The 24,355-nt window shown below is 33.6% G+C and overlaps 1 protein-coding gene across 2 annotated transcripts; it reads right to left on the bottom strand.

Moving 5' to 3' along the window:
- Nucleotides 1-81: 81 nt before the first annotated feature.
- On the bottom strand, nt 82-21,275 carry LOC111055974. 2 transcript variants are annotated; one of them, XM_039422067.1, is made up of 3 exons: nt 20,711-21,275; nt 10,366-10,450; nt 82-7,548 (listed from the first exon to the last, which is right to left on the bottom strand). In XM_039422067.1, the coding sequence occupies exons 2-3, from the start codon at nt 10,375-10,377 to the stop codon at nt 5,539-5,541; spliced, it is 2,022 nt and encodes a 673-aa protein (XP_039278001.1). In that variant the 5' UTR covers nt 10,378-10,450; nt 20,711-21,275; the 3' UTR covers nt 82-5,538. The 2 variants fall into 2 exon arrangements, with proteins under 2 accessions (XP_039278001.1, XP_022198975.2); XM_022343283.2 differs by lacking the exon at nt 20,711-21,275 and adding an exon at nt 11,066-11,215.
- Between the last annotated feature and the right edge of the window lie 3,080 nt (nt 21,276-24,355).

Genomic DNA, 24,355 nt, shown 5'->3' with positions numbered 1-24,355 from the left:
TTAGAAATCAATCATTAATGAATAAATTGAAAAGTGGATTCAATTGCCAATCAGAGATCAGACACGGAAAATAAAAACAGATTTCCCATTATGAAGTTTATTAGAAACCAATGATAAAAGTAGCATAAAAACCATAAAAAGTTTATATAATCGAGTCATATTAACATTGATTCTAAAAATATTTCACAAAAATTCAATTTATAAAACAGTTACAGTTATTAAAATCATTGGTAACGAACCAGTGAAGCCATAACATTAGCACCATTGTACTGTACAAATACATTTCATCGACTCAACACTTGATTACCCTGTAAAAGATAAGATTTTAATGATAATTTCTATAGTCTCTGCAAACCGTGGATTGCAGCATTGCTCTTATGGAGTATGAAGATTCCATCGAATCCAGAGAGCATGTGAGCTAGGTAATTCTGTGAGAAAGAGAGAGCGTAGGCCTTTTTTATAGAATCAACACAAAAACGACAGTTTAACAGTGTGCTCCCATTTTTATATAGAAATAATATTGGTCATATAATAGCTCCGTGCTGCAAACTGAGATTTGCACGGACTATATTATTAATATAAATTTGTACTTCAAAAACAACTCCTCTCTAAAATCTTTAAATTTCCTCCCTGCACACGGACAAATCATCCACGCAGGGAGTATATTCATTACATTATTGTTACACTATTATTTTGTAAATATGCTTTTGATGAATAAATAAATTTAAGTTTGAACATTTGAACTGCCACTAAAACTGTCAAAATTATGATTTATGAATCACGTGCTTAGCTTCAAGAGCCGAGCCATATCAATGAAGCCAGATCCAAGTTCAATTAACAGACAAATTCTTAGCGAAATAAACTTAATTGTAACATGGAGATTATTGTAAGTTAAGAGTTCAATTAATAATACATTTTCACACTCGACTGACTTTCTAGAAATTAGAACTGTCACATGAGACAGTATATTAATTGATGTGACAAATTCTTAGCTAAATAACCTTAATTGTAACATGAAGATTATTGTAAGTTAAGAGTTCAAATAATAATACATTTTCACACTTGACTGACTTTCTAGAAATTAGAACTGTCACATGAAACAGTCGAGTGTGAAATTATTTTTATGTATTACATAATGAGATCGATATATTTTTTTATGAATAAAAAATATTCTGAGGAAATTAAAAAAAGGTATTTTACAAAGTCTTCATCTTTTGTAATAATTTTAAAATTATCAAATTCAAATTTATTACCAGAGAATACATAAAATGTATTTACATTCTAAACAGAGATGTTGACAAATGTCTGGGATTGGTTGGTGAAATAAAATTAAAAATAAACATCTACCTAAAAGTTAAAGTTGAAAACGTTATACAATTCCGGTTGTTTAATATAAGATTAGACAAATATAAAAGAATAAAGTGAATAAAAATTAAAATGATAGACATAAACATATTTTTGAAAAATAAAAATTAATTTCAATATAAAGACATTATTGACCGAAAGAAGTGAGGTCTAAGATTCAAGTCGACGGTTTGGCATTTCTATTACAGTTTAAATGTTTATATGTTGCGCATTTACGTCGAAACGCGGCGTAAAATAATAGATTTTCATGAAATTTGATATGTATGTTCCTTTTTAAATTGCGCGTCGTCGTATATACAAGGATTTTGGAAATTTTGCATTTCAAGGATAATAGGGGTATTCACAATGTTGTTTTAGCCAGCTAAAGTGCTATTTGATAACTCTGGATTGTGAACGCCCCATCTAAACCCATCTGCTATTAGCTAACTGCAGTAGTGATCCAAGCGGATAATTTGTGTAACTTAAAGTTAGTTTGAAAAAGTAAGATTATAAAAATATGGCTGCCGTTTCAACAGAAAAAGCTAGAGTTAGCGGACTCAAACCTGCGCTATCTGCTACCTCGATCGTCTGTTAATTTTTTTCTAACGCACCACTATAGCATTGAGTTAACACAGACTTAGCAAATAGCTGGAGATAGCGAATACCGCGACTTAGCCAGCTAACTCCAACATTGTGAATACCCCTAGTATAAAAGAAAAAAGAAGCCTCCTTCATACGCCAATATTAGAGTAAAAATCAGACTATAGAATTATTCATCATAAATCAGCTGTCGAGTGGATTATAAAACGCATGCCATGACGCATGCAATTCAATATCTCAATGTAACTTGGTAAAAAATCAGCAGCTGTGTAGCCTATAAATTGCATGCCTCATTGAATGCAATTTTTATGCACTATTAAATAGGATGCAAATAACTTATAACAGCTTGTCTGGGCGCCTAGATGTCTTCTGGTTTTCTCGCGCTAAATTCCGGAAAGCGTTATATGATAATTAAATTTTGTGTAAGCATGATCTGATCAAATAAATAGTTTGGTGTATCAGTGTGGATGTGCATATGGTTTGGGACGTCGTTCAGTTATAAATGTTATTTACTCTATTGATAAAATTCTTGTTCATTATTTGTTATTATATTCTTTAATTTCTATAAATTTTGAATTCCTAATTTGTTTTATTTTCACTTTTTTCATAAGTATTTGAAATCTTTGTATTTTTCATTTTTGAATTAGGTGGTATTTTTGTTGTTTGTATTATTTTATTATTGCATAAGTTCGTATTATTTTTATCATTATTTTTCTTTTTTCATTTGTATCTGTACAATTTTTATTGTTGAGGAGACATATTTGGGGAAACCCGTTGTCTCAATTGTGAATAAATAAATAAATGAACTATTGATTGCGTGCAATAACGCATGCAATTAATAACTAAAATAACATAGTATTGTCTCTCGAACTTTCTCTGCGAGGTTTTATTTTGTATCGATTTAAGTATATTCAATATGGAACTATAACAGCCTCTCCAATCACCCCCCCCCCCATATGCTTATCATATACCGTACCGTACCCAAAGCAATTATGTCATAACTAGCAATGCTATGGAAGAAATCATAGTATGATACGAATATAATGAGAATTTTGGTAGTTCTTCAAAAATCGAAGATTTTTTCTAGTGATGGTAGACATCAATCTTGTAAATTTACGAAGTATATTGTAAACTGTATACTTGAATTTATTTAATATGTATTTTCCATTTTTCATATTGTAATATATCTCAATTATATACCAATTTGGCTTTCAGACAAAGAATAAAATGATTTTATGCTTTGTGAAAAATTATGTGTCAGATGGATAACTTTTTCAAAAATTTCAGCCAAATTTTATGACTGAAATCGGTCTACAATTTATTATTATTGTATAACTACAACAAATTGATGGCTAAATTTAAGCACTGGAATGATTTCGCTCTCTTCAGCAAATCTACAATGATTAGAATATTCAGCTAAAGATTACATAAATTCATGAATGAAGTATTTTAACTGAATTCCAAAGGATTGTGAGATTTGTAACTTATTCTCAACCACCCAACACATTTATTCCAGTTCTTTGAAGCACTAACTATTTTTTCCCCAGTTATTTCAAGTGCAATTTTTTCCTAATTTAAATACCTGTCATTGATATATTATGGCACATTATCTAATTTATTAGGATTGTGATATTTGGAGCTTATTCTCAATTACACCCAACACATTTATTTCAGTTCTTTGAAGCACTATTTTCCCCAGTTATTTCAAGTACAATTTTTTCCTAATTTAAATACCTGTCATTGATATTTTAAGGCACATTATTTAATGTTTGGATGTAAACAAATCAAACTAAGTTATGTCCTTTCGAGTGGCAAGATGAAACAATGTTTAAGAATAGAATTGCATTGGTATGTTGGGCTAAGAGAATATAAACATGAATATCAAACATAGACTTCATAGAACATGAATAGAAACATAAATATCAACACATACTATTGTACGGAACCTCAAATAATTTAACAGAAGAATATTATTCTTCTAATAGTGGGAAATTACAACTAAAAAAAAAGTAAATTCGTATGGCTATGTTGGTGGGGAGTCCCTTGCGGGAAGGTCCCACCGCCTGAATATATAATTTGAGCCGTCAATGGGCCTTACGACTGTCATACTTCAGCCGGGACCGACAGTTTAACGTGCCCATCCGATAACACGGGAGTGATCTGGTTAAAAAACTTTCGGTTGTGAGTGGGTTCGAACCCGGGATCTCTATGCCGCTACGCAAGCTCTCTATCCACTAGACCACGGATCACTCCAAATTACAACTACCTACCATATATGTAAATGTTTATTAGTTGATTATAAATTTCCGTACACTAATATTTTACACATTATTTGAAATCTATACTACTACTACTATACTACATACTAAAATATATAGAATTTTGAAATTATGTTTTTCTAATTTATATTTTGAATTATACTAAAGTACAGTATTCAAAGTATAAATAACTTTTCTTTCTCAACAAAATATTTATTAATATCATCCATTCATGAGTTTGTGAGGCACTTTTTTATGTTTGATTGAAAATGTAATTCAATAACAATGTGTAGGCCTTTATTATAATTTATATTTTATTATAATAAGAATATGTTCTAGAATTCTAATTCAAGTTTATTGGATAAACTTTTACACATTTTACACTTTCCAATAATACAAGACAAGAAAGATGAAAAACGTTCATAGCCACAAAAGTGGGATATTTATTGGATCTATTGTCAGCAAAATAAGTATATTTCACTTGGTGATTATTGTTTTTCAAAATTAAATTTCAATTTTAATAAATTATCTGGTAATATTTTCTGATTTCAAACTTACACTTGGGGAAAAAAGATTAGACATAGTGTATTATGATGATGAAGATGATATAATTACAGTTTTTATTTTCAAAGGTCGCCAGTACATAGTGATTGCTATTTTTCCAATACAAATATAACTTTCAAACATATAACATATCAATAATTATTTCTTGTGTATTGCTTGTTTGTTCACTTAGAAGATTCAGTCTTTTGGAAAGCGTTGGTTTACGATACAGTTTATAATTGTCTAATATTGGAAGGTTTCTAATAATAACCGAAGTTCATGGACTATTCCTCATGTTTGGCGATTTTCAACATCGACCGAACTTCCTCAATCACTGTGGGACATTCAACATATTTTCATAACCATTTCTGTAAACGAAATTTGTAAAATAAATTGTTTTAAGACAGCATAAAGTTTTTTTATATAACATAGAATCCTATAACCTTTACTTGGGATTATGCTGTATACTTGTAAGAAAACTTTTGACTAATTAACATTAGCTTACAATCATGACAGTCAAGTTTCAAGAAGAGTTAAGATTGGCTTTGCAATAATTAATAGATTTGTCTTTTCCTATTCAGTTGGAAAACAGCAAGGAGCTGAGTGAATTATAATCCTTGATCAGACGATTTTTTTATCACAGTGAGTATACCAACTGCACTATCATCCTCTTCAACAGTGATGAATGATACCAGCTTGATATCACAGTTCTGATTATTGGGCCGAATAAGGATTACATCATCAACGACAGAATTAGTTGCATTTTGTCTGAACATGGTTGCATTGCCATTGTTCAGATGTAATCCTGTAATATTTGCCAACAGATTCCAGTAGTCGTCGTCACATGTAGCCGCCTCACAATCATAATGTAGCAATCGCCGAAATTGGTCTCCAAGCAGGGCGGCTCACAGGTGACGGGCTGACTGTTGCCTGCATCTTCTTCATAGTACTGTTGCATATCGTCGACGTAGGCCAGCAGGTGGTAAGTTGCCCTCTGCAGCAGGCAGCGAGGAATGTCACTCTCGTGTGCGAAGCCGAAGCCACGGTTGAACTGCACCTCGTCAAAATTGTCGCAGCTCGACTCGGCTGTGTCTCGAGCCAGCTCGTACTCGTCTGTCAAGTTGTCCCACTTGGTTGACACGCATTCGCAAACAAATCTAGCTTTCTGCAGAAAGTCAACAGTGAAGTTGTCCTCGTAGTTCGAATTGAATGTGAAAATCAGAGCGAATATGCTCTTCATTATTGAGCCATCCTCGTCATCCACATTGCACTGGTCTATTACCTTCTGTACTACCAAACAGAGTTGCCTAGCAATATCTGGCTTCGTGTGAACAATTTCCCTATGAACAGGGTCGATGAAGATAGATTCGGCATCAGTTGCATTATTAATTTCCAGGAGTTTGTTGACAGCAGCAATGACAGGCTCTTTGAACTTGAGCCACAGAGTCCTACTCACTCCGGTCATCTCGATCATGAATTCAGGCCAACTCATTTTTCCAGATGACACATCGCGCACATGCCTCAGAAGCGTTGCAGAAATTCTATCAATCTCATTCAGGTCTACTTTGGGCATATATTTGTTTTGGCCGATCAGTTTCATCAATAGTCTATAGTTCCTATCATTTCTGACATCAATAAGTGTGTCTACTATGCCGAATTCTCTGATTTTGGTGAAACACATCCCTTTGGGATCGCCCGTTGCAACAGTCCCAATCAACCAATGAGCAATCTCAGTTGTTATCAACGCATTTATAAAGAAATAGCAAGCATCAATGAATTGGAGAATATCAATCCTCTCCAGAGTTCCTTCTCTGTACTTGATAACAGCATTGACTAATGAATTGATTATAGTCACTCCACTAACTGCTAATGACGAAAAGTTAACGAACCGTAGAAATGCTGATTCAGCTTCAATGATTGCTTCTCCTGCCTTGAAGAAGGATCTGGCTTTTCCTATGAATCTGCCACCGGTTGCAGCCGCGCCCAAGCTAGAAGTTGCTAAGCCAAGCCACAGACCTCTCGCCTTGGCATTCTTCAAACTGAGACTCTCCTCATGCTTTCCGCAATCGACCAGCTTGGCAATGCTCCTGCCCGCATCGTAGACGCCTGAGGCGACGATCGCTGCACCGGCGCCCAGACTCAGAGGGACGGCGAACGCCGCAGCTGCGGGGGCCAGGCACGCCAACGACGCACCAGTCGCCGCTACTCCCAAAACCGTACTCGTGTTGTCAAGACAATTCAGAACTTTTTTGCCCAAACGACACGAAGGCGATTCAACATAACTCAGTTCAACTCTTCCTTTGAACTCTGAGTAAATTCCATTTTTGGGGACGCACATGTCACATTGCGGTAATGTATTTTCTTCCAAGAAATCTTGCCAATCTTTGTAATTTCGACCGTTTGAATCCATGAAGTAATAATTATCAATGTTGGCATCAGTCAGAGGACCTTGCAAGATACGAAACACAACACTTATACCTTCATATTTCTTACTATCCTTACAACGAAGATGTATATATACAAATGCTATAAATGTATCATTGGAGTTGGTATTTTTTGTGAGAATATGATTTACCAATTTCTCTATCTTTTCATTTTTTTCTTTTGTGTAGGTCAACTCTTGGTTTCCATTTGTGAATTCAGTGGGTGCACCATAAAGTGAGAAACCAATTTTCTTATGAAGAAGTTGATTGGGAACTTCATCGTAGAACCTCTTTCCAATGACATTGCACATACCTTGTTGATAGCGTCTTCCCCGCAATCTCCATGCCTTGTGAGGAGGGATTGCATTCAATATTGCTTCCTGTTTAACATACACATGAAAATTAAAATAAATTGGCTCAGAAAAAAAATAAAAGCATATTCATTCAATAATTCAGAGGTTAAAATATAGAATTTTAATAGATTGCTTGGAAACAAGAGATGAATATATACCACTCTACAGTTAGTCCAGTCAATATAAACATAAAAAAGGGGGTGTGCTTGCAATTGATATTGTAGTTCTGATTTTTTATATATTGTTTGTATACATGAGAGAAGTCCAGAATTAATTTTTTCATGCAATTTCCTTGTGCTAGATACAGAGTGAACCGAAAACATCGTATTTTGGGCTCATTTTCCAGTTTTCAGCTATTTCCGCCAAATCCAGTATCGCACAGAAAAATTCATTCCCGACTTATTTTAAGATTAGCCTATAAAATTCTGAGTAAATTAGATCATTCGGAACTCTCTATCTCTGATGATTCTTATGATTTTCAGAAATTAGTAACATTCTAAGAAAATATCAATTATGATCAATTTTAGTTTTTGATCAACAATATCTTCCGATTATTAGAATTTGAATGAATAATTCAAGATCCCGCTTGCTTAATTTCGTGCTCTACAATCTGAGACCAGGTAGAGCGCTCTATCTCATATAAATTTCCAGGTACACCTGACAACAATGCTCCTTGTATTTCGAAAGCTTAGCTTCAAGTATCTTTAGCTTCAAGTATCAACACCAATTACATTGTCCTCACATTGAGATTTCGCACAATGATATAAGTTCAAATGCTTATGTTCTATGAGCATCACCCGTTAGATGCACTTCATTTAAGTATTTCCTAGTGGAGAGGCGCGCATAAGAACACCTCAAGGATCAAAAATCAAACACTCATAACTTTTGTCACAATAATCGGATCTCAGCGTACTACAGCTCGCTTGGCCATGCACGATCTCACATGTCCTTGCACATAAGTGCATCCAATATGATCAAGGCTTCAAACACATCTCTAATTAAAATGAATAGTTTCGCAAGGATATATGTTATTTTAATTTTATTGATTTGAGATTGAAGGTTAACTTCCGCAAGAAGCTATGGAGAGAGGTGTCAGACATTCTCCATGACTGCTCACTATGTACGCATAATTCTATCATGGTCGTTCTGCAGCCCGAGACAAGAGACGTTCCTGAACGCACGATAAAGCTATGTCACCTCACTGAGTCTCCTCAGTCCGCCAAAAGTACAATACTTCAATGTGTATTTGCACCAAGTTTCTCCTTCGCCTATTATTATCTCTGTCACTCGTCTTCATCGCTTCTCACGGAAGTCTACCTTTAGACTATAAAATAGTAGATGACATACCCAGAGCATAGTTATAGTAAAATTATTTCAGAAATAATAATTATTCAACATTACTGAAACATTACTGTATAGTGACAGTCTTTTGTAATTACTTAATTCTTTACAATAAGCACATCATTAAAATGATCGGGAGAGTAAAAATAAGATTGGTTTGTTTTGAATGGATAGAATGAAATTATACATGGAAAATCAATAAAAGTAAATTTCCTTGACGGTTTTTGCAAAAAAATGTATTTCATTTGAATTTTTGTCACGTAATGGTTTTTCATCCGCTGCCTTTCTCCCATGCAAATCAAATTTATGACAAAAATAATATTGACCTTCAAGCAAGTTTGAGATTGTGATGAAAATTAGGCACGTAAGCTTTGCTAAATTAAGTTTAGTGCTGAAAATTGGGTCAGCCATCCGTATGAGATCATCTTATTCTGATAAATCCATACATTAAAAAGCAATATTGCCATAGATGCTTACTGATCCCTTGAAAAAATCATGGCGAGTTTTCAAATCAGTGTATTGGGTCCACTAGTGCATCATCCCAAAAACATCTGACATAACTCGCCTGAAATTCTTACAGAAGCAACTTTTGCTGTAGAAACGATAATTTAATCATTTGGAACTGAGGAACAGAACGACTGCAGCTGGTAAAAACAGGATCAAGTTGTGAACTAAGTGGTTGGTTTTACAAGTCGAGTGAACTTGGAAAGGCGAAAAAACAGTGAAAACTAGTTTAAGAGATTTTAAATAAAAAAGCTGTATTTTGAAAATGATCATTTATAAAATGTGGGATAATTATTTTCTTGCCGATTATTGGAAAATTTTCTTCGCAGCCACAAACTTTCTTGAGATTTAATGATTTTAGGTTTTCTATTGACGGGTGCAGTAGAGTTTATTGCCTATAGTGAGTTCCACGTTATAATGAAAGTGTTTGATTAGCAATGGTATTACTATCCTTGTCTATCATTCAACAAAGCGGATAGCGCTATCTCTTTCTCGCTTTTTTTAACAAAAGCTATCTCTCGTCTTTTAACAATGTAGAATTAATAATTAATTAACAAAGTATTTCATCTTAATTATGAAAATTCATTATGATTCATACTTGCTTGATAAAATATAATTGATTATTTTAAACGAGAATGAACCGTTAATATTACATCAATAAACCTGTATCAGCTACCGTCTATTAGGCATTGACAAGACAGAGGATCGGTAACGTTGTTCTCCTATCTTCCTCCACTGCCATTATAACGTGGACCTCACTATAGTGTGTGAGTGGCTTATTTCTAGATCATGCTGCACACGGGGACACTAGTAGAGTCCACTAGTAGCGTCCACTAGCTGTCACGGGAAGAGAATTAGAAATGCAATGTACATTCCAATTCCGCGTTTCCGCGACAGTTAGTGGAAGCTACTGGTGTCCCCGTGTGCAGCCTGCTGAAGATGAAACTGAGAAAATTCGTTCTGTGATATTTTCTCAAGCTGATAAACAGAAATACTTACTCTTCTATCCATTGTTGAGCAGCATAAATGGTAGCTAACACTGATGAATGATATTGATGAATGTCAATGAGAAAAATCAGGAAGCCTGAAAATAGAAGAAGTTTTATTAATTTAATTTAAAGAAGAAAGGAATAACATATCTAGTTTACATTTTAGCAATAAAATTCAAAAATATATTACAAATAAAATTTATAATAAATACGGGAGGATTAAGATAGAACTATTTTTGTTTTGGTTACCTTCATAATCAGGTCTAATGGGTTCATTAATCATGGTTTCAATCATTCTAATAGATAGAAAAGTGCTGAGAATTCAAAAGAAGATAAAATAAATAGCTGTACTGGCAATTATTTTTTTGGGTAAGGACTTTTCTTGAATAGAAATAAAAAATACAAATCTAAGTAGCCTACCCTTTTTTAAATTGTATATTTACAAATGTTTGTTTATTTATTGGTAAATAAACAATTTAAAAAAAGGGTACAATTAAAAAAAATTAAATATTAATCGAAAATAAGAGAATCATTATGCATACTGCTCAATTTAGCCGACTGCTATAAAATAAAATTATTGATATCAGTAATTTAATATTGAATCAATATCATGTTTTGTTGCTTGATACTAAGTATTGGTACAACATTTTTCTTCGTTTAATAATAATTGAATTATTCAAATTACAAATAAAAATTACTCATCAGCTTACCAGCTATCTTCTTACGACATCCTATGATTTCTTTATCTCTAATCACAAAATAAGTACTCTAAATAGTAGGCATCTCTCTCTACTTCCTCGCTCTTATCTTTTGACACGTTTTAAAATGAGCTTGTCAGTAGTCCTGTTCAAATAGAACTGTTTATACTTCGAATGAATTTTTATCAACTCGGTCAATGGTTTATCAACCAATTAAACTGATATTTCAGGAGGTTATTTTAGATAGAAATTCTATTCAATGAAATCGATTTATTTAGAGTGGATTCAAACTATATAGTCTGAAAGCTGAGGGTAAAGTCCATTTTCAGTGCACATTCATAAAACGTTAAATAGTGGGCAATAAAGGATTTACTGATGATCCTAATAAATAAGTTGATCACAAAGCAAACACAATATAAGTATCAACGCTACATTTCAATAGAAATGGCGATATAAAATAATGAGAGCTACATGATAATGCAATACCATTTGTTTTTTAGAGACATGAGGTCAAGGAGAGTTCAAATATGCCAAACAATGTTGTCGATTTGAATGAATTTGTTGAAAATATATGACAAAAAATTATAATCTGTATGCTATTGGTGCTTGGGAGCTCTAATAGGTGTTAAATACAGTAGCCTACCTAAAAAAGCTGAAAAATAGGAGGAGCGGATTCAATTGCCCTTTTTTCAGTAAATAAGAGAAATAACTGTTTGAAAACTAACCTTATTTTGAAGTAAATGATATCAATTACAAATCTTAAATATTAAAATTGAATTACACTGTATCAAAATACGCTAGCGCGCCTTTTTTCTAATTTTTCATTTAAAAGAAAATTGAGTAGATAAAATCTTCAATAGCTGAAATACAACTGTCGCCCAACGATTGCACTTTGGCCCAAACAGCCTATTTTTAATACCGGTATTTAAATTCGCTCACAGCACTTTAGCCGAGTAAAACAAAATAAATAGGAAATACATACGCAATAGCAAATCCATACTCAACAAAATAAATACCTTACCCTTTAAATATAACACTCGGGTGTACAACAACACCCCAAACATTTTTATTTAAGTTCTCCCTCTTTTAGAACAAAGTATTAGAATATTCCAAACCTCTATAAATCCTATTTGCATTATTCTGATGTATTTACCCCATTGGAACTGAGTCAGGGTGCTACTGCTCAGTCAGCGAAGAAAACTGTCTGCTCTGGGGTATGCTGCCGTACACCATGACCAACTTAAATGTATTTATTTATTTATTCATTCATTGTAACATTACATCAATTTTTGAGTTTCACTCACTAGTGGCATGTCAGTATTACTAAATCTAATATTATTATATAATTACTATACAGTATATTGTCAAGTGAAAATATTAATAAAAAAATGCATGATTATACATGGAATGCCTTAATGTATACAAAATAATTGATTATAATGTCTATATACGTATCTATTCTACTTAATTAAAATTGTGAAATGGAGTACAATGTTTTTTCAATTAGAAATTTTCTTACTGCTTTTTTAAAAAAATTACCGAATGTCTCTAATGGCTGCTGGTAGTTTATTGTAACATCTCATTCCGGCGTAAAAGGCAGGGTTTTCCACGAATGTGCGCCTATGAATTGGGTAAGCAATCAGGTTTCTATGACGCGTATTGTACTCATGGTTATTTGCGTACAAGTGAATTTGGTGAATATTTAGTTCAACAGAAGCTAGCAATTGATATATATGTAGATAGAAAGCAGTGTAAGAATGTCCAGGTCTTTATAATACGTTTTACAAGAGTCTCTTGCTCGTAATCCACAAATCACTCAAATCATTTACATAGGCGTCACCTGAGCTGGGATGGACGAAGTTTAAACCAAGAAGGTTCTAAAATCTTGGCAGAACAATTTGCAAGTGCACTGGAGTGTCAGGGCAGGAATTCAGGATAGCAGCTAACCAAACAGAAGATGACCGAAAACGCCATAGACCAAATAATACAGCCAATAAAACAATAGGAAATGCACACAATAAAACAATAGGAAATTCACACAAAAAATCGTTGACTGTTCTCCACCTAAATATTCAAAGAGGTCTTCAAAATAAACTTGATGGACTGGTTGTAGAACTTGAAAAAATTCACCCTGATATTCTAATAATCTCGGAACATGGCCAAGGCACTGACCAATTACATCTCACAAACATCGAAGGTTTCAGACTGACCTCCAGTTATCGCCGAACTGAACGTATGTGAGGTGGCATAGCTGTTTTTGTTAAAAATAATTTTTCTGTTGACATGGATGAGCTTCAGTTGCCGGAACAATGCAAGTCAAAGGAACAAGTGTTTGAAGCTGTTGGATTAATACTCAAAAATCAATCAAGAAAATTGATTCTAATAGGAACCAACAGATCTCCTAGCACTGATACAGCAGAATTTTTAGGAAAATTGGGACAGTTACTGGGACAACACACAAAGAAGTCAAATGATATAATAATACTGGGAGATGCAAACTTTGACATTCTCAGACCAGATGAACGTAGTGTGAAGGACCTTCGAAATGTGTTATCTGAGTTTGGATGCAGAATAAATCACATCCCTGTAACAAGGAAAACCCCCACTACTGTATCCAGCATTGATGGGTGTTACACAACTATCAAACAAGAGGAGATCGAGGTAAAAGCACACTATACACCACTGTCGGACCACCATTTGTTGCTATGCAAAATAGAAAATAGAAGTAAAAGTTGCCACACCACCTACAGATACTCTAGGAATGTCTCAAAAAACAAATTAACTGAACTAAAGCAAATGTTAAATACAACCAATTGGGAGTCTGTCTATAAACCAAAGTCTATTGAAGTAAAATCATAGAGAAACAATAGCATAAGTAGATATCCCATGGTATAGGGCGTTTATGTCGCAACTTTTACTGGTATCTCAAGCCGATAGTCCACGTATTTCTTTCCCGTGAAGCTTTATGACGCTGGTAGTCTCTCAAATTGTGCCGTTCATACACTCTCACCCCAACAAAACAGTAAAAATCGACAATAATCGACAGTAATCGGCTTGAGATAACAGTAAAAGTTGTGACATAAACGCCCTATACCATGGGATATCTACTTATGCTATTGTTTCTCTATGATAAAATATAATAACTTTCTACAAATAATGCGCCAGAGCCTTGACCACATTATGCCTCTAGGGCCGAAAAAAATGAATGTACCAAGTAAAATTATTTTTATGGATTGTGAGTTGCAGAAGATGAAAGCCTCCCTTCAAAGTTTGCATGACAGATCAACCTGCTGACAGGATCAACCGAAGACAAAGACAGGTTTCAAGAGTCAAAGAAAACCTATGACATTGAAGTGAAGAGGAAGAGAACGGATCACACAATGAACAAAATAAGAAACTCAGAAGACAAAACCAAAGAGCTGTGGAAAACTGTGAATGGTGAAAGAAATAAGCAAGATGGAAGGCAGAACAGCATAAGGCTTCTTTTGGATGGTAAGCTGACAGCGGATCCACTTGAAATCAGCAATATTTTCAACAGCATCTTCACCTCACCTCAAGCATCGAACCACACAAACCAGTACCACATCTGAAGCTGAGCCCGACAATGGTATGCCAATTTTCTCAACCTTCAAAAATGTCACACATCACGAAATGGATGAACTTCTTAATAATTCAAAGTCTAACAATTCGACAGGCTTTGATGAAATCTCTGGGAAGATTCTGAAATTCTGCAAGGAAGAAGTCATAAAACCATTGACCCACATCATCAACACCTCATTGAGTCAATCTACTTTGCCTAGTAAGATGAAGATTTCCAAAGTGTATCCAGTTTTCAAGAAAGGAGACAAGCTTAATCCAAGTAACTACAGACCAATATCAAATTTGCCTGGAACTTCAAAGCTGACTGAGCGGGTGGTGTACAATCAGTTAATAGCACATTTGGAAAAAAATGAACTGATTTTATCATTTCAACATGGTTTTAGGAAGGGGCGAAGTACAATCACAGCAATAGCAAATCTCTGCATGGTGATTAATGAGATCTGGGAGGAAAAGAGGATAGCATCAGGCCTGTTCCTCGACTTGCAGAAGGCATTCGACAACTTAGACCAAGAAATCCTAATCAAAAAATTGAAACAGCTAAACATTCAGGGCCAAGTCAAACTACGAACGCTACGAATAAGATGTACCAAGTCATAGAATGGATCCAAAACTATTTCACTGAAAGGTATCAGTATGTTGAAATCAGTAATATTTACTTATGTGTTTATATTTATTTATGTTTGTTATCAGCAGCACACAGCCTTGACTAGTACCAAATCATCTCTTTGCAAAATATCCATAGGTGTTCCTCAAGGGTCAATCCTAGGACCCTTGTTCTTTCATATTTACATAAATGACTTCCCAAATAATCTCAAGAAGGACCAAAAATGTGAACTATTTGCAGACGATACCACCATAATAATCCCATCAGACAGAGAATCCGAAAGCAACGATATAAGCTCAACACTTGAAATAGCCACAAATATATGTAGGAAACTGAAGCTATCAATCAATAAAGACAAGACAGTAAATTAATATAAACTTCACTCCAAAGAGACAGATATTCAATATAGACAACAAATGTAACCAATGAACCAACAAATACAAATGATTGTACAAGATTTCTTGGTATCATGATGGACAAGAACCTAAATTGGAGAGAACATATTGACCTTTTGTGTAAGAAATTAGCTTCAGCCACATATGTACTTCGTAGAATAAGATGTACCACTGATGTCAGTACCACATTTATCGCGTATCATGCCCTATTTGCCTCACAGCTGCGATATGGCATTGTTGCCTGGGGAGCATCAGCGCAGGTACACATGGACAGAGTTCTACGAAGTCAGAAAAAGCCTTACGAACCATCCTAAGAAGAGATGCATTGGAGCATTGTAGGCCATTATTTGTCGAAAACAAACTGCTTACAGTGGTCTCAATCTACATACTTGAAACCATAACCCTTGCCATAGACTTAAGCCCGAATCTCAGAAATAGCCAACACACACATAACACAAGAAGCAAGCTGAACATTGACCTTCCGCAACACAGGCTCGGCAAATTCAAGAACATACCTACCTATGCAGGATCACATTTCTTCAACTATCTACCGGACAGCCTAAAGACTTTGAGGGATTTACGGACAACATTCCACAGAAAGCTGAAAAAATACCTCATTGCAAGACCGTACTATGCAGTGACCGAATTTATTGAGGAGCATACGTACCACCACCTTAGAGTATAGTGCAAGATACTCTATACACCTTCTTGACGACTCTGACACAGGAGACCATCCATTGACGATTCCCCGATCCCAGGACCGTGAGGAAAACATCAGAAGTAAGAACTCTTAATATCTTCTTCTGGATAATAAAGATTTTGTGGCTATCTACTGAATTCCACCAAAAAATTGTCCCATACCTCAAGTGGGAATAAGCATAAGTATAATAAGCTGCCAAAAGGGTGTTTCTTTCAAGAGAGTAGGATAGTGTTAGTATAACAAAATAGGTTCAATTTTTTTGTCAAGTATTGAATATGTTCTTTCCAAGAGAAAATCTTATCTATAATTAGACCTAAGAATTCAATTGATGAGGATGATGTTAACCGGTTTTCTATTGTTGGAATTTGAGTTCTATTTACAGCTGCTAAATTACGGGTTGCTGTGAATTGGATCAAACCCAAGAACTCAAGTCGGTCATGGGTACACCCAAGTTCCGCGGTTTTTGAGCGTTTATTTTATTTTATTTATTTATCACATTATGTACAAATACTTAACATGAGGAATGGAACAACAGGTTCATGCCCAATACGTAAGTAGCATAAAAGTTGAAGTTATTTAAGTTACGTAAGTAGCATAACCTTTAGACTGTGTATTCCAAATTAAGGTTTGAAGCAGTTTTGGGCAAATGCCTGTTGTTTTTACCTGAATTGTATTTTCATATGAATAAATAAATACATAAATAAATATAAATACATAAATACTGTCCCATTTCCAATTTATACTATACTGTCCAAATAAAAAATTTCAAAATCCAAATCAGGGTTTCCTGCGTTTTCTACGCCTTCTCAAGAACTAATAGACATATTATGTTCAGATTTAGTACAGAAGTTCAGCAAGGGTCTAGAAATTTAAGGACTTCAGAATTACGCCAAAGATAGGCACAAGATGGGCGGTTTTACTGTGTTTTCCTTATGCGTTCCCTAGCGTTTTTCAAGAATCAATTGAGAGAAAATGTTCAAACTTGGAACAGAAGTTCAGCTAGGACCTAGAAATTATGCCGAAGATACGCCCAATCTAGGCGGTTCCACAGCGTTTTACAAGCATTCACCAGCGTTTTTAGAGGGTTATTTCTTTTCTGAAGATTTTCATTAGGTTTATAATGCATTTTTCTACATTTCTCAAGCAAATTTATACTTGAGAGGGTTGAATTTGGACGTTCGTCAAGTTGCCCGTATCATCCTGTTTCAAATTTCAAAGAATTATTAGACTAGAAAATTCAATAATTCTCATAATATCCTAACCAAGTCTCTAATTAAAAAATAACAAAACATTTATAAATTCTGATAAAAATAAAGATTTTTGCAACTCTGCACTACATAGGCCTTATTCAAAGAAAACTGGAAAAAACTGAAAGAAAACATGTCCTTAGCATCAGACAAATGTACATAAAATCCCTTCTCACCTTCGCCAAATCCTACAAAGCAGAAATATTTACCGAACTTCAACACAATTACCAAAGTAGACATAGATTAAATTTTAGATTTGGGACTCCTAAAGCCAATAGCTATTAGACTAGAAAATCCAATAATTCTCATAATATCCTAACCAAGTCTCTAATTAAAAAATAACAAAACATTTATAAATTCTGATAAAAATAAAGATTTTTGCAACTCTGCACTACATAGGCCTTATTCAAAGAAAACTGGAAAAAACTGAAAGAAAACATGTCCTTAGCATCAGACAAATATACATAAAATCCCTTCTCACCTTCGCCAAATCCTACAAAGCAGAAATATTTACCGAACTTCCACACAATTACCAAAGTAGACATAGATTAAATTTTAGATTTGGGACACCTAAAGCCACTTTAGTTCCAGCAAATAATAACACATTGCCATTCCACTTTCTCTACAGAAAATTGCCTATCTGGACTATATAGAAAAAATGAGAAAATAAAAATTATCATTTTATCAATTAGCTGTAACTTTTGAACGGTATTGAAATCAGGAAAACGATTCATGGGAGCGGAAAGAGGAGAAAATTCTCTACAACCTTGACTACTTTTTCGATTTTTCATCTGAAGTGTTTCACAAGATACGCAACTTTGAATTTACAAGACTGTGAAAATGATTAACGTATCAAAAAATTTTCGCATATTCAAAGTTGTGTATCTTGTGAAACACTTAAGATGAAAAATCGGAAAAGTAGTCAAGGTTGTAGAGAATTTTCTTCTCTTTCCGCTCCCATGAATCGTTTTCCTGATTTCAATGCCGTTCAAAAGTTACAGCTAATTGATAAAATGATAATTTTCATTTTCTCATTTTTTCTGCAATTTTACTGAGTCTCTAAGAGAGATTCAAGAGTCTCTAAAACGAGTAAGATACATGATAGAAACATGCGATTGGTCTCAAATGAAAGAGAATTAGGCTACATGGTCTTCAAGCTACGTTGCCTTAAACCCATCTTGCATGACTGTTTATTATCGAAAAACTGTCTAGACTGTGAACATGAGGAAAATATCGCAAATTTCTTGATTTTTTGAATCAAACGTATCTTACTTCACGATTATATTTTTACAAAACTCATTTACCCCACATGGAAGAAGAGATTCTGTTCTTCAAATCAAGACCAAGTACCATTTTTTATCAAACGATTTTGATTTTTTGAATCAAACGTATCTTACTTCACGATTATATTTTTACAAAACTCATTTACCTCACATGGAAGAAGAGATTCTGTTCTTCAAATCAAGACCAAGTACCATTTTTTATCATTTCGGGTTACCGAGATACACAGTTATGAATATGGAAATTGGCCATTTTTCTGTGTATTTAAATAGGGGCTAAAATACACTGAAAGTGGATTTTTTTCATCAAATTTCAATTATGATACATAATTTTGAACCGCCTTGACGAGCTGAGAAGAATGAGCTGTAGTACGAGGAGATTGATCATTCTGTCAAAAGTTATAAGTGTTTAAAGTTTTGATCCTTGACGTATCCCCCACTAGGAAATACTGAAATTAAATGTTTCTAACGGGTGATTCTCATAGAAAATAAACCGCGTGAGATGATTTCAGCCGAAATATGTATTTTTTTGTTAGGAAGGCCTTGAAAAGGTATTATAATGGAAAATTTGTATTTTGGCTGTAGGACATGATTTTCTATTTTTGGGTATATTCCCCCTCCCCCCACTATTAAATTCGAAAATTCCCACGGAATCCTGTTCAAAATGAATTGTTCTTTCACGTGATGTGTGGTTTTATATCTATACTAGAAAAATATCAATGTTGTATAGCCTAGGTAGGCTTGTGAATGTAGAAGTGGTAGGCTTGCATAATATTTTGAAAACCCCTTTTTTGAAAATTCGTAGCTCCGGAACCAAAAATGGTAGAATCCTGCGCGACGACTCAATTTATTGGAAATTTTATCCTCCTTAATTTTGTCAAGAATAATTTTTCTTGAGAGATTCAAGGTTTACGAGATAAAATGGGAAAATTGAAAAAAGTCCGAAATTTTGGGGGTGAAGCCGCCCTCTGGCGTGTCAGCAAATTTCAGATTCGAATTCAGCGCCCCAAAATACATATAGAACCGTCGAGAAAAATTCTTTCGGGGCTGTTTCCTGAAAAACGACCATTTGACTGGACTAATATCAAACGAGGAGGCTGAGGGTGGCAGTGTACCTGTTTACATAAAAAGATAGTCGAATGGTTGTTCAACATTGGCAGGGAAGCTTTTGTTAATTCGCCATACAGGTAGAGGTAGGCTACCTTGGTTCTCTTCAAGAAATATTCCCATTTTTCATTTGTTTATTTGTAATTCATTAATTCTTTCTTATTTAGTTTTTCCCTTGATTTGTTTTGTTTGTTGTAACAATTATTGTAGTCTATATTATGTTTTTATTATTCGTGGAAATTGAATAAACTATGAGTGATTATGCTATTTATAACCTAGACATCATTTGATCATTTGAACTGCAATTGAATTAAATTATTTTGAAATAGTTTATTTCAAGAAAAACTTGGTACTTTAAATCTTGATATTTTAAGAAACTTGGATTCAACAGTCCAAAACTACCTAGGCTAGTTATTTTATATAAACTTTTTTTAATAAAGGTAGACTACATACTAGACCTATATATACCGTATATCTTTTAACAAAAATAATTATCAAAAAGCCCTGATCATAAAATACGATATTAGAAAAATATGAATTAAAACTAGCTATTGATTGCTATGGCTATCTGATTGATGAATGCTGCCACATTTACAGTACAGTTGGTACCTATATTAGGGTACAGTAAGTTGTTTTGTGGAATGCTCCAATTTCAAGCTGCTACAACAAAATTCTACATTTTTATAAGAACGTAATATTTTTAAGAATGCAAGGAATACTGCACCTTTTCTGCTCAACAACTAATGTCGCTCAAATAATAGTAATATTTTGCTGTAGTCCTGTTCTTCTGTAGTTGTAAGGCCTATTGCCTTGCCTGAACGAACAATACAATTATTCCACATCAACTTTTAAACATTCCAGAATCCTATTCTTTCTCGTTGTAGGCCTACTGTTTTATATTGTTTCACATTCACAGAGACCTTTGCGTTTCACTTGAAAACTACAGATATAATAGCCCCTGCTTTGCCTGATTGAAAATATTCACTATATTTACTGTGAACTACAGAATGTCAGCTCAGAATCTCGGAATGGCATGAACATGACTGAGATTCATTTCAACCTGTATTTCAGTTTATCCTGATCAGCTGGCTATTCAGTCAACGTTTTTGTTCTTTGCGTTTATCATCCGAAATTATTAAACTAAAAATTTTAAAAATAAGTTAATAAACATTCAAAAACAAAAACCTATTTCCCTAACCAATCCTGCTAGCTTCAAATTCAAAACATCAATAAACAGAACCTTTTAGTATGTAGTCTATATAGATCTGATTCTACAAGCAGGATGAACTGAAATCAGAAGAACTGAGACACTCCTAGGAATGTCAACAAGTGCAAACCGGTAAAGATTGTAAAATGTAGTAAAATAGGTACTATAGAATAAAATATGGAGAATATAAATAAATTTATTTTTATTATAGAATAATTTTATTTTGAAATAAAATCATGTAATATCATATTGTAGAATATGTAAATGTTAAAGTCAACTTTTTTCTCTTCAAAATCTGCTACAAGATTTTACAATTTAGAGATTTGAATTGCTTGTTTACAGAGTGGCCGTTAATCTACTGTTTGATAACTATTTTTAATAACTTGATATCGAGTCGCCTAAGAAACGCGGATTTCACTAGCAGACTTTGGTGTCGGAAACAGTGATAAGACAGAGCTACCAACTAAACCTGGTAACCGCTACTGTAGCGGATGGATAGCGGTTCTTGTTAGCTGTTACCTTTTTATCACTTCCTATTCCTACTTAACCGCGAATTTTTAATTTCAATCACGAGAGTCATACATTGCGAATTATATTAATTTACTAGGAATAAATTTGTTTGATGGATGAATTACGAGATTTTATTTGATGAAGTAGGCTAAGTTTTGTAGCTTGATGAAAAATTAATAGTCGAACCTGTCATTTAAAAAATCAAGCAATAAAGTATGCTGTTACGACCATGCTGAAATGAACAAAAAATATGATTTGACTGACAAAATTTATCTTTTGATAATTATTGAGATTTTTCAAATGCCAGGTTCGATTATTATTTTTCATCAAGCTACAAAACTTAGCCTACTTCATCAAATAAAATTGAATGATGGTGACTAATTCCTAGATAAATAATATCCTTCCTTATTTATCCAGCATATTGTTGAATTGAAAATTAGAAAGATCTAAGCAAGTAAATAAATAACATTACATTTTAAAAATAATAATTGCAATATGGAAACAAAGTTACCGTATATATTCACTTCTCCTTATATGGCCATCAAAATTGATAGAATCAATGAAAATTCTTAAGTAATTTATTGAAATGTTTGATTATAATATTGATTAATTTTTCAATTACAGTAACTTAATTAATTGAAAATGGCAAAGAAAAATAGTCGATTCATGTCAGTAGTCGGTAAATTGATGAAACATTTTGAAAGCTATATAGGTAACTACTTACTTGCAATGAGAATTTTTATTTCATTCCGTTTTCAGTAATATTATGAGGATTTTTTTCATGAATATTACTGCCAAGCAGTGCTAGATTTAAACCGGTGCACAACAGAGCTGAACAATATTAGTACCTACCTCTACCTAGGCATATATTCAGCAGTTTAATTTCATCCCAGTTAATACATTTAAGAGAATTTAAATCCTATTCTAATCCTGTATATGTTATGTTTGCTGTCTTTCAACTAAAACTGAAACATGAAAATGAATCGTCATCATGATATAAAATACTATTGACCTAATGCTGATGATTTTTATTTAAACCTGACACAGGAAAAATTTCGTTTGAATAGTAATCAAAATTGATACAAATTGGCCAATTTTATTAAATAAAGAAAAAAATTTCCGGGGGAAGACTACAGTATACTCCCTTCCACATGGGAGGCATTCCATACCCTCCCGGAGCATAGCTCCGGTACTTTCTTGTGTCAAGTATCAAATAATTAACTATGCTTTTTTAGATTTCTATTTAAAAAAATATTATGCACATAATTATATAGCCTACCTGTATGGGCCTACAATATAGAATGCAGTTATTATACAATATATTGTATCTTATCGCTCAAAACGATGAAAGATTCAAGGCTGCTACCGTACTCCTTTAAACCAATGACCGCACTTGAACTGGCTCTGCTTAATAATCGAACCCCACCTTGGAATAATATTATATCATATCCATCAAAAATATTGATATATTATATCCTTTCCATATCCACATCATCATTATTTCACATACTGTACCCGCTCTTTCGAGGAACACGTTCAGTAAAAAACTTCCACAAAAAATAGGAAAACAGACTATCATAAAAATTTTTAATTCTTAATAACGTATAAATCATTTGCGCTCTTTATTTATTGTTTAAAAAATTATATTTTAGTTTTTTATATCGACATCTTCTATAAAATCTCAATGCCCATTGCAACTTCAAATTCAAAATAATTAATCACAGTTATATCTATGCAATTGTAAATGAGACAAAAAAACTCACGTCCCTTAAAATAAGAGTGCCGTCTCTGGTGGATGTGCTGCCACATTTCCACTTGTTCGTCAAGTAAATTCAAGGGCTCATTTTCGAGCTCGGGATTTAGCTAAGTTCTAGACTTTAAACAGCTGGAGCCAGAAAATTGGCTTTCCGAAAAAGGGCGTATTCGTAGTTTTTATGCTAATCTTCATTTTCTCATTTCTATAATTATTGGAGACGTTTATTGCCTTGACGAAATGATACATTTCTAAATAATTCAAAATAGGTAGCTGAAACTTTACACTATTTTCTCTTTATTTTATTTTGTGTTCAATTTTATAGTTTTTCAAAATTTAATTTAAACGTGGACTACGACGACGCCCCGTTTCGGAAAGCCAATTTTCTGACTCCAGTTGTTTAAATTCTAGAACTTAGCTAAATCCCGAGCTCAGAAACTGGCCCTAATATTTTATATTTTCAAATCACTCCAATTATTCCAGTCCGTTCATTCCATTCAGCTGTATGTATGAGTGAATTAACGAAGTTGATAAATTGTGACCCATTAAAAAAATATGATTCCACCTCTTGGCAGGATATAATTAGCAACGTCCCGTCCGAATCCCTCCTCACAGGGATAATAACCGATTTTCAGTAGCCGCTACCAGGTCTAGTAGACGCCAAAAGTAGATTTAAATAATAACAATAGAGTACTTGAAGTGAGAAAACGGAAAAAATGACATGAATTCAATAATTATAATAATAATGCTGTTTAATTCATAAATAGTAAAAAATAGACTCAATTACAATTTTACGATATAATTCTAAACAAAAACACTTATTTTAGAGGCAAAATAATCAAATTGTTAAAAAAGATCACCATTACACTACTTCAACAAACAGAGTGCCCCAATATTAG

Source organism: Nilaparvata lugens, chromosome 1 (assembly GCF_014356525.2).
Source record: "Nilaparvata lugens isolate BPH chromosome 1, ASM1435652v1, whole genome shotgun sequence".
Classification (NCBI taxonomy): domain Eukaryota; kingdom Metazoa; phylum Arthropoda; class Insecta; order Hemiptera; family Delphacidae; genus Nilaparvata; species Nilaparvata lugens.
The sequence above is the reverse complement of the archived record's forward strand: the minus strand, read 5'-3'. Positions and strand labels throughout refer to the sequence as shown.